The following is a 17,134-nucleotide window of genomic DNA, read 5'->3' as shown; positions in this document are numbered from 1 at the left end:
TTCGTTCTCATAATCTAGTCATCCTTACAGAAGCCCTTTCTTCCCAGCACTCTGATAGGGAAGCAATTGTTTTATTCTCTTTCCTCCCTTTATCAGGTAGAGCTTTCTCAGAGTTTGTGGGAGAAATGATTGTTAACATACCTTGCCTTCGTATAGCAAGGGCAGATGTGGTGGTTGAGGTACGAACTTTGCTCCCATAAAGGTCTGTATCTGTATTCCAGCTCTTCCATCTTCTAGCTTGATAATCATGAACAAGTTGGTTAACTTCACATACTCCTCAGTTTACTCATTGTTGATTGAGGGTGATCTGTGCCTCATGGGATTGCTGTGAGAATTACATGAGGTAACTTAAAGATCTTGGCACTCAGTAAGCCCTCAGAAAGTGGTGATTACTGTTTTCATGGCAGAAATTATATTCATTTCAGCAGTAGGTGAACTTTAATTTACTTTTAGATAAGGTTAATTTTATCTGAAGTTAAAGAGTGGTATTTTTCACACAATTATTTGTCACCTCAGGTTTAACAATAATGTTTAAAAACTCATCGTTTTTAAACTGGTTTCTTGTGTGTGCCATTTTTGACAAATAAGATTGGGTTTTACATGTAATACTGGCTTTCTTTTGGTGTTCATTACTTGCCAAATGTATATTTTTATTTGAATAATGTTCAGGACTGAAAATATATGAAGTTAAATATAGAAAAAGAGATAATTATAACATTTTAGTATGGAGACCATGGTTATAAACAGCTTGAAAAAGCAACACATTATTGTGTTTTCTGTTAATCTAAGAAGTAAAGCATTGGTTCTGAGATTTAAGATATACTGAGATTTGAGTCAAAAGTGTGTACTGTTCTATTTTTCAGTATTGATTAGGAAAAGTAATAGGTTAGCAATTAGGCTCTCTTTTTTTTTTCTTTTATTATTTGAATGTCTGGTAATTGCACATATTTTCATTCAAAATTACTGTGGGTAACACTGAACCCCCAATTGAGAAATCTAGTTCCTACTTCCAAGCCTACTATTGATGAGCAAATTGTTGAATCTTTCTTTGATGGCCTATCTAAATGAAAACACTAACAATGTCACACTTATATATATCTAACAATATATATAACCATCACTGAAAAAATTATACTAAATTTTTTATAGTATATTATGTATTAATATTTTCATATATTTTAAAAGTATGTTAATAGAGAGCTCCTATGTACATTAATATAACACTTAAAATAACACTTTTATTCAATTTTTAAAATACATATTGGACACCTACTATGTGCCAGGCAGTGTTCTAGGTACTTGAGATACATCAAAATATACTTTCCCCTACTGAAAAACCCCTCCTCTTGTTTATGTTGCATTTAGTAATTGCTGTATAAATAACATTATAATTTATATATGTTAGAAGGTCATAGAAGTGATACATGCTATGGGGAAAAATAGAACAGAGTAAGGGGGATTGGGAATGTGAGCATAAGGTAGAAGGAATAGATGCCAGTAGGTTAGGCTTCATTAAGAAGAAGCCTTGAAGGTTGGAGGACTGAGTCCATCATTTGTCTTGGGAAGAGTGTTTCAGGTAGAGTAACAGTCAGTACACGAGCCCACAGCGGGAGTGTTTTTAGTAGTACTACAACGAAAATCCTGATTTAAAAAAAAAAAAACAACAAGGAGTATTATTTCTTTATTTTTAATATTTATTGAATACCTCTCATATATTGTATATTAAGAACAATGCTGGACACGTTGGCGAGACATGTTAGGAAAACCAGAACTCCATTCCTTAAACTCTATAAAGAAAGATCAAATGATCTGATCATTGATAGTTTTCATTTAATGCAGATTGTGATCAATAGTCTAAAAGAGCTACACAGTCTCTTGAAATTCAGAACAGAAAGCTCCATCCTGCCTGAGGTGATTATATGAAAGCAGACCATTCAGAAGGATAGGTTTGAAAAATGATGAAGACTGGGGAAATGAGACAGTAGATCAAAGGCTAGGAAATGGGGATGTGCAGGTCATTGTCAAAGATAAAAGTTTACTTGGAAATGCATTGGAAGGGGCTTAGATTCAAGAAGGATGTAAGGATCTGATGACTAAATGTGTAGGAGAAATTGAGTGGGGAGAAGGGGTAGTTGGCAAAAATAACTCCCAACCAAGCTTGTGTTCAGTCAGTACATAGTTGCTGCTGTCTGCAGCCAGCGTCTGTTCTGATTAGCCGGTGTCCATGGCCAACCATTTGGTCCTGCTTCCAGGTGTCAGACTTGGGTAAGAGGGCTCATGATGGAGGCATTAGTGGTGTGTGGTGCTTTCTACTTATTTTTCTTTTGTGTTTGTTATAATGCATTGTCACCTGGATTTTCTGAAGAGTGTAGTGACTTCAGAATTTGCACCGTAATTTTTTTCTTTGCACATAGAGATTCAATGAAATACTCCTGAGTTTTAATGTCATTTAGAGGGGGCTCTTTGAGGTTTGTGTGAGTCAAAGGATCAGTGGATAAAAAATCAAGAGACAGGCCAACATTTCAAGTGTGGGCTATGCAACCTGCAACCAGGTAAGCCTCTGACCCTGAGACTTTTTCCTTAGTATCTCTAGACTTTCTCCTTAGTATCTCTAGACTTTCATTTCCCTATCTAAAAAATGAGTCATCATGTTAGGTAATCTCTAAGACCCTTTACAAACTCTGAAACTCCACAAAATCCAAAACTTAACAACCAAAGATCCAGACTTCTTTCACCAGCAGCTTTCCAAAGTAGAGAAACAGTAATTGTCAGCCTCTTAACCATTAGGCTAAATATTATGACGTTAGGTTTAAGCAGTTTTCAATTTCAGCAGGCAACTTTTTGGTTCAGAATAATTTTCTCAAAAGTTTTGAGCTATTTTTTCTTTTCAAAAATAAATACCAGCAGCTAGACTAAACTGATTTCATATCATTTGCTGTTTAATATTACAGCATAATTTTTATTGTGTATAAATGTTATTTAAAATATCCAATACCCTCTTTCACTGAAGGGTGGCACAGAATTCTTTAGCTAGCAGCTTCCTTTGTGTGATACATCAGTGTCTGGCTTCAGGGTTTGGCCATGAGCAGGGTATTCCCCATTCACTGAATAGCTTCCAAGAGCATCTGTCCTTAAGATTGTGAAATTGGCCAGAGGCGGTCTTGAAAGTGGTTACATCCAAACCTGTGTGTCTTTTCCCTCTTACCTTCTCCCTTCCATCCTCTTGGGAGGGATATTATTGAGAAGCCAACTGCATCTGCTTACTTGTAGTCAGTGTTGGGGGACTGGGAATGGGAGGGCACAAAAACATGTTACCATTGATGAGAAAAGATGATGACAGGTAAACTGTGAAGCATCCAGGCAGACTAGAGGGGCAGCAGCCAGACAATTAAACAGTTCATATTTGGAGAAACCTTGAAATTGCTTTGTTTTGTGTTTTAGATGTGTAAACCTGAATTTGAGGAAGAATTTATAGGAAGAATTTGTAAACCTGAGTTTGTCTCTTTGTAGGATATTTGGAATCTGGAGAGGCAAGCAGCTGCTGTGGTTGCACAAACCCCAGTTATCTTTAGTTTTCTTGTTTCTGATGCTTCCATGTAGTGTGGCATATGCCTGTCTTAGAAATGTGACATGGGATTTCCTTATGGAGTTTGGAGCCTAGGTGGGGGATTTGCATTTGAAGCATCCCTTCCCCTGACTTTTTAAAATACATGTGGTCAAAAAAGATTAGGCTCATAGGCATTTGACCAGAGGGGAAAAAGGCACTTACTCTCTGGGTTCCTGGGTGAAACAATGTCCCATTGTTTGGTGGCCAGTGAAACCTCTTTTCATAATTATAAACAAACAAGAATAATCTTTGAACTCTGTAGGCACATTTGCAGAATCTGAAATGAAGATTAAGCAAAGCCTAACATCAAGTCAGTCACTGAAACCTGCAGTTTTCAAACTGTGATCTGTGAGGTGAAAGCTATTTTCATAATAATACTATTATTTGCCCTTTTCACTCTCATTTTCTAAGAAATGTCCAAATTGTATGCAGAAGTAGGATGGGAATCTGTCTTCAGTTAAGCTACACATTAATGAGATTTGCTAAAATGGAAAACAGGGCCACTCTTTTCACTAAATTTTTTGTTTTGTAAAAAATAGTTATTTTTTATAGATTGTTATTTATATTAACATGTAATACATTTGCTATTGTTATTTTAATGAATTAATATTTAAGATTTTTTCCATTTTAATTTAGAACATTATATATTTTAATCAGTACCACCCACATAAATAAAAGCTCATCAGACCCCTTAGTAGTTTGTTTGTAAGAGTAAAGGGGGCCGGGCGCGGTGGCTCAAGCCTGTAATCCCAGCACTTTGGGAGGCCGAGGCGGGCGGATCACGAGGTCAGGAGATCGAGACCATCCTGGCGAACACTGTGAAACCCCGTCTCTACTAAAAAATACAAAAAACTAGCCGGGCGAGGTGGCGGGCGTCTGTAGTCCCAGCTACTCGGGAGGCTGAGGCAGGAGAATGGCGTGAACCCGGGAGGCGGAGCTTGCAGTGAGCTGAGATCTGGCCACTGCACTCCAGCCCCGGCGACAGAGCAAGACTCCGTCTCAAAAAAAAAAAAAAAAGAGTAAAGGGAACCTAAGACCCAAAAGTTTGAGAACTGCTCATTTAAACAAAAAGACAACCAAGGGGTACAAGTTTTAGGCCACTGGTTGTTTAAGTGTGGAGATAGCCATAAATAAGAGGCATTAAGTATCTTAGAGGGTCTTTCGTAGAGCCATTCTTACGGGATTTGACAGTTTATGGGGTTTTTTTTTAGGGTTTTTTTTTTTTCTTTTTAAGAGCAGTTTTAGGTTCACAGCAAATTGAGAAGAAGGTTCAGAGACTTCCCACACACCCACTTCCACACACATGAATAGCCTTCCTCATCATCAGCATCCCCTACCAGAGTGATATGTTTGTTACAACTGATGAACCTACATCATTAATGCCTCATTACCGCACACAGTCCATAGGTTACAAGTAGGGTTCACTCTTGGTGATGTACATCCTATGGGTTTGGACAACTGTGTAATGACTTGTGTCTACCATTGTGGTATCGTACAGAGTAGCCTTAAGTACCCTAAAAATCCTCTGTGCTTTGTGATGGCCATGTGCAAACTCCAGTTATCAAAGAACAGAAACTGACTTATCAGAAGAGAACAGTTGATTGAGAAGGGATAATATGAACAGATTATTGCATTTACAGAAAAAAGCAGAGATACCAGGGAGAGGCCCTGAGCCTGCGAGATACAGAGGATAACTAGTACAGCTTCATTGGCCAGTACCTTTCCCATTATACTTTCTGTCTTTTTACAGTAAATCCTCTTTTCTAGTCGTCTGAGGTCCTTGCAACCAAAGGAGCCAAGTAAAACCTACAATAGCACAAGTATGGAGATTATAAGGACCAGCCCAGTTTTTATGATTAAGACTTGGTTTTGATTCTGAACTTCCTGGTAGTCGAGGCAAAAAAGAGACTGTTTATCTTGAAGCTATGTAATTTTTAAAAAGGCAGTTTTAAAGGTAGTAATACTTTTCTAATACTGAAGTTAAATCAATCACTGTCTTATGCATAGAGGTTTTTTGAAATGTTAGAAATAGAATTACTTAGCTGGGTACGGTGGCAAATGCCTGTAATCCCAGCTACTCAGGTGGCTGAGGCAGGAGAATAGATTGACCCTGGGAGGCAGAGGTTGCAGTGAGCCGAGATCGTGCCATTGCATTCCACCCTGGGCAACAAGAGCTAAACTCTATCTCAAAAACAAACAAACAAACAAACAAACAAAATTACCATATTCTAGCAATCCCACTTTTGGGTATATACCCCAAAGAATTAAAAGCAAGATTTTGAAGAGATGTTTGCACACTCATGTTTCTTGCAGCATTATTCACAATAGCCAAGAGGTTAAAACAACCCAAGTGTCTATCAGCAGATGAATGGAGAAAGAAAAATGTGGTATATACATACAATGGGATATTATGCAGCCTTTAAAAAATAGGAAATCCTGTCACATACTATAAAGTGATGAACCTCAAGGACATTATACTAAGTGAAATAAGCCAGTCACAAAAGGACAAATACTCTCTAATTTCACTCATATGAAGTATCAAAAGTAGTTAAAATTATAGAAATAGAAAGAATAGAAAGATGGTTACCACAGACTGGGGGTAGAGGAGAAGAAGAATTAGTGTTTAATGGATATAGAGTTTGTTCTGCAAAATGAAAAAGTGGCAGAATTTGGTTGTACAACAATGTGAATATACTTAACGTATCTAAAGTGTACACTTAAAAATGATTAAGATCATTTTTAATGTTACAGGTTTTTTACCACAGTAAAAAAAAACAAAAAACAGTCACCCTCATTTCAATTAATAATCGAGACACTAACTGTATTGGACAATATCCTGGGCATTTCTTTTTTTTATCCTGGGCATGTCTAAAGCAGATATAGAAATAAATTTTATATGGAAATGCAAATGAGAAGTTTACTAATATCAGGCTTCCCAACTAGATTTCGCCTTTAAACCAACTTCTCTTTTATGGAGAGAGATGTAGAAAGAAAACACCTTTATCCTCAACCAGAAACATAGTACCTCTGTGTTCATGAAAATTTTTCTGTATATATCTCTTCTCTTCAGTAACGGCTTCACATAGGCACACAAATAATATTACTTCAAAGCCATGTATATTCGTATGACACTTCTGCTGGGTAGTTAAACCAATGACATTATTCTTTCCTTCATTTTTTATCACATTTGGGCCAAGTTAAGAATTCCTGTTTATTTTTTAGATGACCTCCCTGGATGGTTTGAAGTGTATTTTTCTAGAAGGAGAGAAAAATCTACATGGGAAATGTAACTACCATTTAGTTTTCTTCAAAAAATTGGATCTATCAAGCATTACATCAGGTTTTATCTCTGATGTGCAACAGACATGACAAAGAATCAGTAGCAAATAATTGAATTTTAGATATTTCTATTCCTAAAGTAGTGTTATATTTTAAGAAATGAGAGATCAGTGGCAAAGTTTCAAATAAGGAAACTCACAATTGAATTTTTTTTAATGTGTCAGGTACTATGGTTCTATTATTGTAATTCTTGAGGATCTGTTTCACTGAAATGTACTTAATAGGTGAGCAGGTGGGCAGTGCTTAGAACTGTATAGTATTCCTTTACCAGTGAAGATACAGCGTGAAAAGTCAGGGTGACCATGATAACAGCAAAAGAACCAAGCTTATTTCTTTCTAATTAAATTTTTTGCTGTTCAAAAGTTCTTTACTTTTTATTTTTTATTTTTTTAAGAAACAGAGGTCTCACTGTGTTGCCTAAGCTGACCTTGAACTCAAGTCATCAGGCCTCAGCCTCCCAAAGTGCTGATTTACAGCCGTGAGCCACTATGTCCACCTGTTTAAAAGTTTTTATATTTTGCAATGGCTGAACATTACTTTTAAAAAGAAAGAAAAAGAGACACAGGGTGGTGGTGGGGTGGGGAGGGGAACAAAAACTGACCAGTAAAAGTACTTGGCCCAGGGTAGGGGCTGCTGCCTTAACATGTGCATGAAATTGAAAGTATCTTTGTGTGGGGTACAGATACTTTAAATTTCTTCCTGCATGTCTTAGTCTGTTCCTTCTGCTATAATAAAACAACTAAAGGTGAGTCATTTGTAGACAACATAAATTTATTTCTCACTGTTCTGGAGGCCGGGAATTCTAAGATCAAGGCACTGGCAACTTTGTTGTCTGGTAAGGGGGCCTGGGCTCTGCTTCCAAGATAGCACTTGAAGGCTGTGTCCTCTGGAGGAGGCGAACAGTGTCCTCACAAAGCAGAATTGATGGAAGGGACAAAAGGGGTGAATGTTCCCTTGAAATTTTAAAATAAGGTCCCTAATCCTATTTAATAACCTCTTAAAAGTTGCACCTTTCAATAATATCATATTGGCAGTTAAGTTTCAACACATGAATTTTGGGAGGGACACAAACATTTAAACCATAGCATTGCACCTAGCCCTTACTGTGCCCTGCCATGCCCACTTCTGTGGATGGAACCAGAAGCTGCAGCACTTATAGATCCCGTAGCCTCCTTTCCATTTCTTCCTGCTTTTCACAGAAAGATTCAAGACATCACTGAGAACTTGTGATGTGCAGGAAGAACCAGAGGATGACCAGAAAACAAAATTGTACCTTTCATTTAAAGAAAAAAATAAAGTCCTGCCTCTTGGCCTCTTACTTAGACTGACAGAAAGCTGAATAACAACTTGATTCAGATAAGGTGACCTCTGTTATCAAACAAGAGACATGGTATCTGTTTGGCAGGTGTGTTTTTATAACCCAATAGAAAATAAGAACTGTTCTTGAGAAAAATGCCACAAGAGTGTTGTGAATGGCATGTGTGTACACAGGCATGGGCCTTGCCTTGTACATTCTTTAACAACAGGGCATGCTAGAACCTTTTTAAAAAAATACAGTGTTGCCCAAATACAGTAATATTACCATCTGATTGACTTATTCTGCCAGGCTTGGTTTTCATAGGAATTTAGAGAGACAAAGAGGAGTGGAAAAGGCATTGACAAATGTACAAACAAGCTTATATTATTAGTTTTCTCCATTTTTATTCTTTTTTCCACCCCCAGCCCAAAGCATTGGCTACGAATAATGTTGCAGCTTAGCCTTCTTAAATAGTCTTTTTCTCTTTTCTTCTCTTTCCTTAGTTTGTTCTAAAACATCAAAGAACTCTTCTTCCTTTCCTTCTAAATCTTGGGAGTTAGGAGTGTAAGTGTCCCACGTAGCTAAGTACCCTATCCAAGATTATTCAACTCACTCTGACTACCACATATCAAGATTTCAAAGGGATTGGTAGTGAGCCTCCCGGGAGCTGTGAAATCACTGTTTTTCAGTTTTGGTCCAAAGTTAGCACCTGTCAATCTACCTTTTTTTTTTTTTTAAATTCAGAGTTTACCAAGTAATAGAAAAATGATCCCATTCACAGAAGTTACTATCACATAAATATAGAAATAGTTTCAAAAATATGTAAAACAGTTGAAGAAAAGTATAAAAAATGATTAATATACATAAAAGAAGACCTTTAAATCTCAAATCTTCCTGAATTTAAAGGTTTAATTCAATTCCAATCAAAATAGTTAATGTGATTTTTCTTTTTTGCTATTAAAAAGATTATTTATGTTCATCTAGCTACATTTTTCTTTAAGAAATTAGGAGACACATAGCCTTTATATTAACATATAAGTTGTATCTACTGTAATTAAATCATTTTGGTTCTGGCAAAGGAATAAAACAGGATTAGAGAACTCCCAAACAGACTCAATTCAATGAAAGCAAATAAAAGATGGTAAAGCCCACAAGGCAGTGTGGATGGGAAAAGTTACTAAACAAATGGTGCTGGAGCAGTTGGTTTGCTTTTAAGAAAAAGATCGATTTTAATTCTCACCTCTTGCCTTATACCAAAATTAATTCCCGGAGCATGAAGCAGCCTTACATGTAAGTAAAGCCTTAAAAAAGAAAAAGAAAAACTAGAAGTCAGTTGACTAGACATTTATAAACAATCTATCAAGAAGAATGTTGTACGCTTAAAAGAATAGAAGTCATAAATGAAAATATTATTATATTTAACTACATAAAATGCAGAACTTCCCAGCATTAAGAGAATCTACTTAAATAGTTTTTTTAAAGCAACAAATAGTTACGTGGAATATGACAGAAAAGGGAAAATATCCTCAGTCCATGACAAGCGTATGCAAATAGATAAGAAAAACAATAAAATCCTGTAGATAGAAAAGTAATGAAAGAGGAAATACTAAGGGCCAGTAAACATTTTAAGGTGTTAAAATTTTTTTAATTCTATTTTTATCTAAGTTGTAGTAGTTTTAGAATATACATATCAGCTAGAATTAAATAAAGTAGGGCACTTTAGAACACTAATGGAAAGGACATAAATTTGGCACAAACTATTTAGAAAAAATATTGGTAAAATTCAGAGCTTTAGAAATACTTTTCCTTTGTGTCAATAATTTCATTTCTAGAAAACCATCCAAAGAAAATAATCCTAAAAATACACGAAGATTATTCATAAGGATATTCCTATTTTTGTAATAAAACATTGGTGTGTTAGAAATGTAACAGACTGAATGCAGTGACTCAACGCCTACAATCCCAGCACTTTGGGAAGGCTGAGGCAGGCAGATTGCTGGAGCACAGGAGTTCGAGACCAGCCTGGGTAACATGGTAAAACGCCATCTCTACAAAATATACAAAAATTAGCCAGGTGTAGTGGCTCGTGCCTGTAGTCCCAGCTACTCAGAAGGCTGAGGTGGGATGATATTTGAGCTTGGGAGGTTGAGGCTGCAGTGAATTGTGTTCACGCCACTGCACTCCAGCCTGGGTGACAAAGCAAGATCCTGCCTCAAAAAAAAAAAAAAAAAAAAAGGAACTATAACAGTTAAAGACTAATTAGGTAAAATCCTTTATTGCCTTCCAATGGGATATTATGTATCCATTAAAATTCATTTTTTCAAAAAAATAGGTAGTGACATGAGAAATGCCCATGTAATAGTGTTAAGTTAAAAAGGAGAGCTACAAAACATCATTGACAGTACTACTATTGCAATTGTATGTGTTTCTGTGTATACACGGGGAAAAGCTGGAGAACCTGAATTTGAATTCTTCAATTATAATTGTTCATTGTCTTCCAAAAGATTTAAAGAAAAGCTTCTTAATCCATTTTTTAAAAATTAACTCTCATAGAGTACTTACTATGTGACAGGCACTGCTTTAAAATGCTTTTTTATAATAACTCAGTCTCATACAGTCTTATGAGGCTAATACACAGAAGGAAAGTGAAGCATAGAGCTCTTGAGCAACATGTCAAGATCGTTTAACAAGTATGTGTTTTAGCTCGGATTTAAACTGGACAATTTGGTTCCAGTGCCCAAGCCCTTAACCACCATCCTTTGCTATCTTTAAGCCAGAACCCAATGAAGATAGCACCAAAATGAAAAGCTATAGACCAGTAATACTCTTACATGTAGATGTAAAAATTCTTATCAAATATTAGCATATCAAATCCAGTAGTGTATTAAAGGAAGAATACATCAGGGCAAGTTTGGATTCTTTCCGGGAGTTAAGAATGGGTCAATATCAGAAAACTGTTTAACAATAATCAATTACTTTTATAAATTGAAGGATTTTAACAAATTTCGTTTAATAGATAGCAAAAACACATTCTGTTCAATTTAATTAAATTTGGCGGCTACTCTTAATAAAAATTCCAGATAAAACGAAAATAGCAGTGATTACCTAAACTTGGTCAGGGTTTAGGTAAGTCAACAACAAATACTGTGTTAAATGCTACAATAGCATACTAAAACTTAATACATGTGTATCCCAAAACCAAGAGTTGTTTTCATTATGTGTGAGAAGTAATTCATTGGAAATTGAAATGGGGTTGAGGGCAATGCCATTTAAACTAGTAAAGAAAAATTGTATTTAAGTACTTGAGTATATTACAGTTAAAATATTATTCCTTCCCAAATTAAAACTTAAAAGCTATAATGCAATTTTAACTCATAATGCCATGGTTGTTTGTTAATTAAAAAAATAAAACATTTCAATACTACAAAATATTTAATAAAATTCAAAGGCAGAATATTAGGAGAGAAAATACTGTCAATTCACATATTAAACAAAGGATAACTATCCCTAATAATCAAAGAATTTCTACAATTTAGTAAGACAATTACAAATGCAATAGACAAAAAGAACAAAGGATATGCCTGGGCCACATCATATATACTGCCTCAGATTTTCTTAATTGTACTTGTTTCCTGGGCTCTCTTGGCACCTTGTTCCACCCTGAGGCCTAAGCCCAGAGGATCTGGTTCCCCTGCTACTTCTGAATTATATGAAGCACAGCACTGCAGAGACACAGATATGACTTCCCCGGTGGCTGCAACAGGGCTAGGTGGTCCAACTTTCTACAAGCAGGGAAAAATTAGATTCATGTGGAGCTATGATTAAAATGCAAAGGGGTATGGGAGACATCTGGCAGATAAATTCCCTCTCCATCCCTCCCTTCAGTGGATTTTTCCAAAACCTGGTGTTTCACTTCTATCTGTCCAGAGACTTCCTGAATGCTGAGAAAAAGCCGGGCATCTTGTGAAACTCAGGCGAGCTTGGTAGTGCACCACCATCTTTCTCCACTGTGCTTTGCTTTACCCTCACTCACTGTTGCCGATACTGCACCTTCAAATGAAGCATTAGGCTTAAGCTTTGCTTCACGCTGTTTTTCAGAGAAACAGGCTACAGCAGAATTTGAACAAAAAATTTGTAAAACAAGAAATGAATGAAAATAGCACATAAACACAAAAAGTTCTCCAGCTCATAAATAGTGTAATGAACATAAACCACAATGAGATACCCTCTTGTTTCGCACATCAGTTTGGCAAAAATTGAAAAGATCAATAGCATTCAATGCTGATAAGATGTGGGAAAAAATGCTGTCAAATGAAAATGGGGTTAGGTGACAGAGTACATGGCTGCATGCTTCCTGGAAAATAATATGGCAGTGTTTATTAAGACATTAAATGTACATGATATTTGAGCCAGCATCTCTTCTACATAGACATTAGTTCATATGGATATACTTGCAAAGACCTTTCTCAAAGTATTGCTATAATTGTAAATTATAGCAGACAAATGGAATGTCCACTTAAAATGTGAAGTACTTGAATAAAGTTTGGCATATCCATTTTATGGAATATTATACAGCCATCAGAAAGAATAAGTTAGAGAACTACATGCTTCTGGAAAATAGCGCTCTGGTGTACTTTAGATGAAAACGGAAAGTTACAGAATAATATCTATAATGTGATCCTGTTTTTATACAACAAAAAAAGTATATATGTTCATATATGTTTGTATAAGGGTTTAAAAAAAAGACATGGAGGGATACGCCAGACTGTTAACATTGGTTGCCTCAAAAGGGTGAGATTGAAGGTGAAGACAATTGTTAGCCTTTTGCTTGTATATCCTATATTATTTGATGTATTACAGTGAGCATTAAAAACAACTAAGTGATAGATGGGTGGAGAGCTGAATGGAAAGAAGGAAGGATAGAAATAATAAAGAAGGAATAGAAACTATTTTATCCAAAATATTTCAAATGTGTATATCTTTGATCTAATTTGTTTTGAACTTTTATTGGTCAATCCTAAGAAAATAACTGCAGCCAAACCTTTACATTTTAATTGTTCATGAGTGTTAACAGACAAAATCTTTTAAAAACTCAGTTTGACCATATCAAAATTTCAATGGTTATACTCTTTGATCCAATAATTCTACTTTTTGGACTTTTATTTTATAGAAGTACTGCTGGAGACATATAAAGATAGAATACATTTAATGTAATATTTTCAATAAGGGAAACTGGAAACAAACGTTCATCAACAAAGGAATATTATGGCCAGGCGTGGTGGCTCACGCCTGTAATCCCAGCACTTTGGGAGGCCAAGACAGGCAGATCACCTGAGGTCGGGTGTTCAAGACCAGCCTGACCAACATGGAGAAACCCCATCTCTACTAAAAATACAATAAATTAGCCGGGCATGGTGGCACGTGCCTGTAATCCCAACTGCTCAGGAGGCTGAGGTAGGAGAATCGCTTGAACCCAGGAGGGCGGAGGTTGCGGTGAGCCGAGATCACACCGTTGCACTCTAGCCTGGGCAACAAGAGTGAAGCTCTGAAGCTCTGTCTCAAAAAAAAAAAGAATATTTACTGCATCCTATGCAGTCATCAAAAAGAATGAAGTTGATGAGTATGTACTCGTGGAATTATATGCATGAACTGTAAAAAGAAAACAGCATTGCCAAGTAGTTTTAATGTTTTGTTTTATTATATATTATTACAACTGTACTTTCCATAATACTTATGTTTGAGAAATGGTATCACAAGGGATTTTTAGTGTTTATTTTTCTTACATTTCTTAGAGGACTATATTGTGTTTCTATGATCAAAAAAGTAATAACAAAAGCTGACACAAAATCTAAATTTTCTCCATAATTATATGTTTTTATTATCATAGGAAAAATAAATGACCAATAAATTAGGTTTACCAATGCATTGAACTGGTAATTTTATTTTTAATGTGTATATTAAATCCTAAATGCAAACCTCTATTAAGTTGTGTTATTTTATACCTTACGTTGTTTCGAAAGGAATTGTGGTATCTTTTGACCAGGCCAGAGAACCATTTCAGTATATTCAAATAGCATGAACAATATGAATTCAGAAAACATTTGGCCAGATAACAATGTCTTTAATAAATTTATTTGTGTATGTGTCACGATATTTGGGACCCTGTAAAGTTGGGGGTCAGGGTCGAGGTCCTGTTGCCTGGAATTAAAAGTTGCTAGTGAATTGTGGCTTAGGCACCTCCCGGGTTTCCTTACCTACACTATAAGCACTTTATGGGCCAGCTACTTTACTTCTTTAAAAATTAGTCTGCTCTGGCTGGGCACGGTGGTGCACACCTGTAATCCCAGCCCTTTGGGAGGCCGAGGTGGGCGGATCACCTGAGGTCAGGAGTTCAAGACCAGCCTGGCCAACATGGTGAAACCCCGTCTCTACTAAAAATACCAAAATTAGCCGGGCATGGTGGCATGCACCTATAATCCCTGCTACTAGGGAGGCTGAGGCAGGAGAATTACTTGAACCTGGGAGGCAGAGGTTGCAGTGAGCCAAGATTGCGCCACTGCACTCCAACCAGGCAACAGAGCAAGACTCTATCAGAAAAAAGAAAAGAAAAAAAATTAGTCTGTTGTGTCCAGTTGTAGGTCTAACTCTTTCAAAACAAGAATTGAATGTAGTGCCACTCCTTGAAGAAATAATGTTATGAATTTTTAAAGTGACAAGTTGAATAATGTTATTACTGAGAAAATCATGAAGAAAATTCATTTGTAGATAAGCTTCTTAAAGGGGGCTGGAATAGAAAAATGAATAAGCAAAGTAACTTTATTGCCTTGTATGTTCTCTCATATCATCTCCTACTTTACCTTTGTGACATTTATCACAAAAACAATAAAATAATTATTTCCTTCTGAAAAATTACACAAACTACTAAACTCAGGAAGACCCAGATAGCAAGTAAGGCATTTAGGTGTCTTTCTTCCCATCCCCCTTTTTTAAAGTTATCAAAGAAAAATCCTGGATGCTTCCAAAAAAAGATTAATTGCCCTGTTTCTAAACTCAGATGAAGGTATCAATTTATTATACTTTGCAGCTTTCCTTATGTTTCATAATATACTCTTTAAGAATACGTGGGTATTTTTCTTTTGAATGAAGCCTAAGGACTCAAAACTTGGCTGGATCTCATAAACCCTCAATCACCTTCTACATACGGGTCACTGTATACACAGATGCTTGGGCGAAACAGCACACACTTACGTGTCCCCACAAAGGGTATATATAATGTGCAATATAGAAACTGATATTTTCAGTAAATTTGACATTCAGGCTAATCTCATTACATTGAGAAGTGCCTTTGTGTGACCATTATTTATTAATTACCTACTGTGCCAAGGTATTGTGCCCGGTTCCCTGGGGATACAGAGGTAACATGCAACCTTGAGACTCTTGTAGTAAGGGGAAATAAATTACTAATCTTAGAAAAAGAATATTTAAAATACCTAATTTATTTTTAGTAGAGAGTTACCATCCATTTCCTTACTGGTTAGAGCCTTGAAAGTTTTTAGCTTTGGCACAGTTGAAAGAAAAGTATTTTGAATTAGGTTTGTCTTCAAAATTGACTAGTATCAAGATGCTCAACTTGATCTGGTTTTCTTCTCATGCATACACAAAAAGTCAACACTTATAAGGTAAAATTATGATAACTGCATTGGATCATAATTATAATTGTTACTTTTAAAGGGGTACAAAAATTCTGAGTTGATGGGCAAAATACTAATGTTAGATATAATTGTCATGATAATTTGCTTTATTCAATCTGGTTTTACCAAATATAGTCCTTCACTTAAAGAATTTATTTTTGTGGCCAGGCGCGGTGGCTCAAGCCTGTAATCCCAGCACTTTGGGAGGCCGAGACGGGCGGATCACGAGGTCAGGAGATCGAGACCATCCTGGCTAACCCGGTGAAACCCCGTCTCTACTAAAAAATACAAAAAACTAGCCGGGCAAGGCTAGAGTAGCCTGTACTCCCAGCTACTCAGGAGGCTGAGGCAGGAGAATGGCGTAAACCTGGGAGGCGGAGCTTGCAGTGAGCTGAGATCCGGCCACTGCACTCCAGCCTGGGCGACAGAGCGAGACTCCGTTTAAAAAAAAAAAAAAAGAATTTATTTTTGTTTAATATTTTTCTTTTCTTTTACAGGAGTTTATATTGTCAGAAGATTATAACAAGATGACTTCTGTGAAAAACTATCAAGGTAGGGAGTGAGAGGAGTACTTTCATTACCCAGATTCTAAAATACTTCTTGGTGCTTTTCACTGCCACAAGAGAATACGTACTTTACAATCATCAGGGAAACAAAACAGAGCAACCTTTTGAGTGAATGTTATCCCTGTTTTTGAATTAAGAAACTGAGGCCCAATGAGGTTGGGTGGCTTGCCTTGGGTTCTAGTTAAGTGCAGAGCCATATCAGGTCAGTGTGACTCCCAAGCCCACAGCCTTTGTCTTCCTACTGTAACACGCTGCCTTTCAACAGTACAGCAGGTTTAGAAAGTGGGTCCAGTAAAAAACCACCTTAATAGGACTCATCTTTAATGTGGTTAAATGTTTTAAAATGCTCAGAGTGTGTTGTCCAAGGGGAAGAATTGTGGTTTTATCATGTCTTCAACATTGACAGGCCATCTGCCAACAATTTTTGGAAGGGATTTCTTTATTCAGACTAATAGCATTGTGGAACCAGAAAGTTAGAGGTAGACTTTTTAACACTTAGAGTCATGAGAATTCTCTTGACTCGCCTTTAATGAGAGGATGATCATCCAGCTTCTCTTTTAGTACCTCCAGAGACATAGGAACCATTATGATTTTGGAAAATTCTAAGCATTAAGTTCTTTAAGATTTGGGGCTA

At 36.4% G+C, this 17,134-nt stretch overlaps 1 protein-coding gene across 5 annotated transcripts in view; it reads left to right on the top strand.

Annotated features, from left to right (window-relative positions):
* The window catches only part of WDFY2 (WD repeat and FYVE domain containing 2), a 193,148-nt gene that overhangs the window by 99,744 nt on the left and 76,270 nt on the right, over positions 1 to 17,134 (top strand). For all 5 annotated transcript variants that reach the window (XM_033177648.1, XM_033177644.1, XM_033177645.1 and 2 more), the window contains one exon: positions 16,432 to 16,486. In XM_033177648.1, the coding sequence (XP_033033539.1) occupies positions 16,432 to 16,486 (55 nt within the window). The remainder of the gene's footprint in view (positions 1 to 16,431; positions 16,487 to 17,134) is intronic.

The sequence above is a fragment of the Trachypithecus francoisi genome, unplaced genomic scaffold (genome assembly GCF_009764315.1).
Source record: "Trachypithecus francoisi isolate TF-2019V2 unplaced genomic scaffold, Tfra_2.0 Lachesis_group18, whole genome shotgun sequence".
Lineage (NCBI taxonomy): Eukaryota > Metazoa > Chordata > Mammalia > Primates > Cercopithecidae > Trachypithecus > Trachypithecus francoisi.
This window is presented reverse-complemented; position numbering and strand designations above follow the sequence as displayed.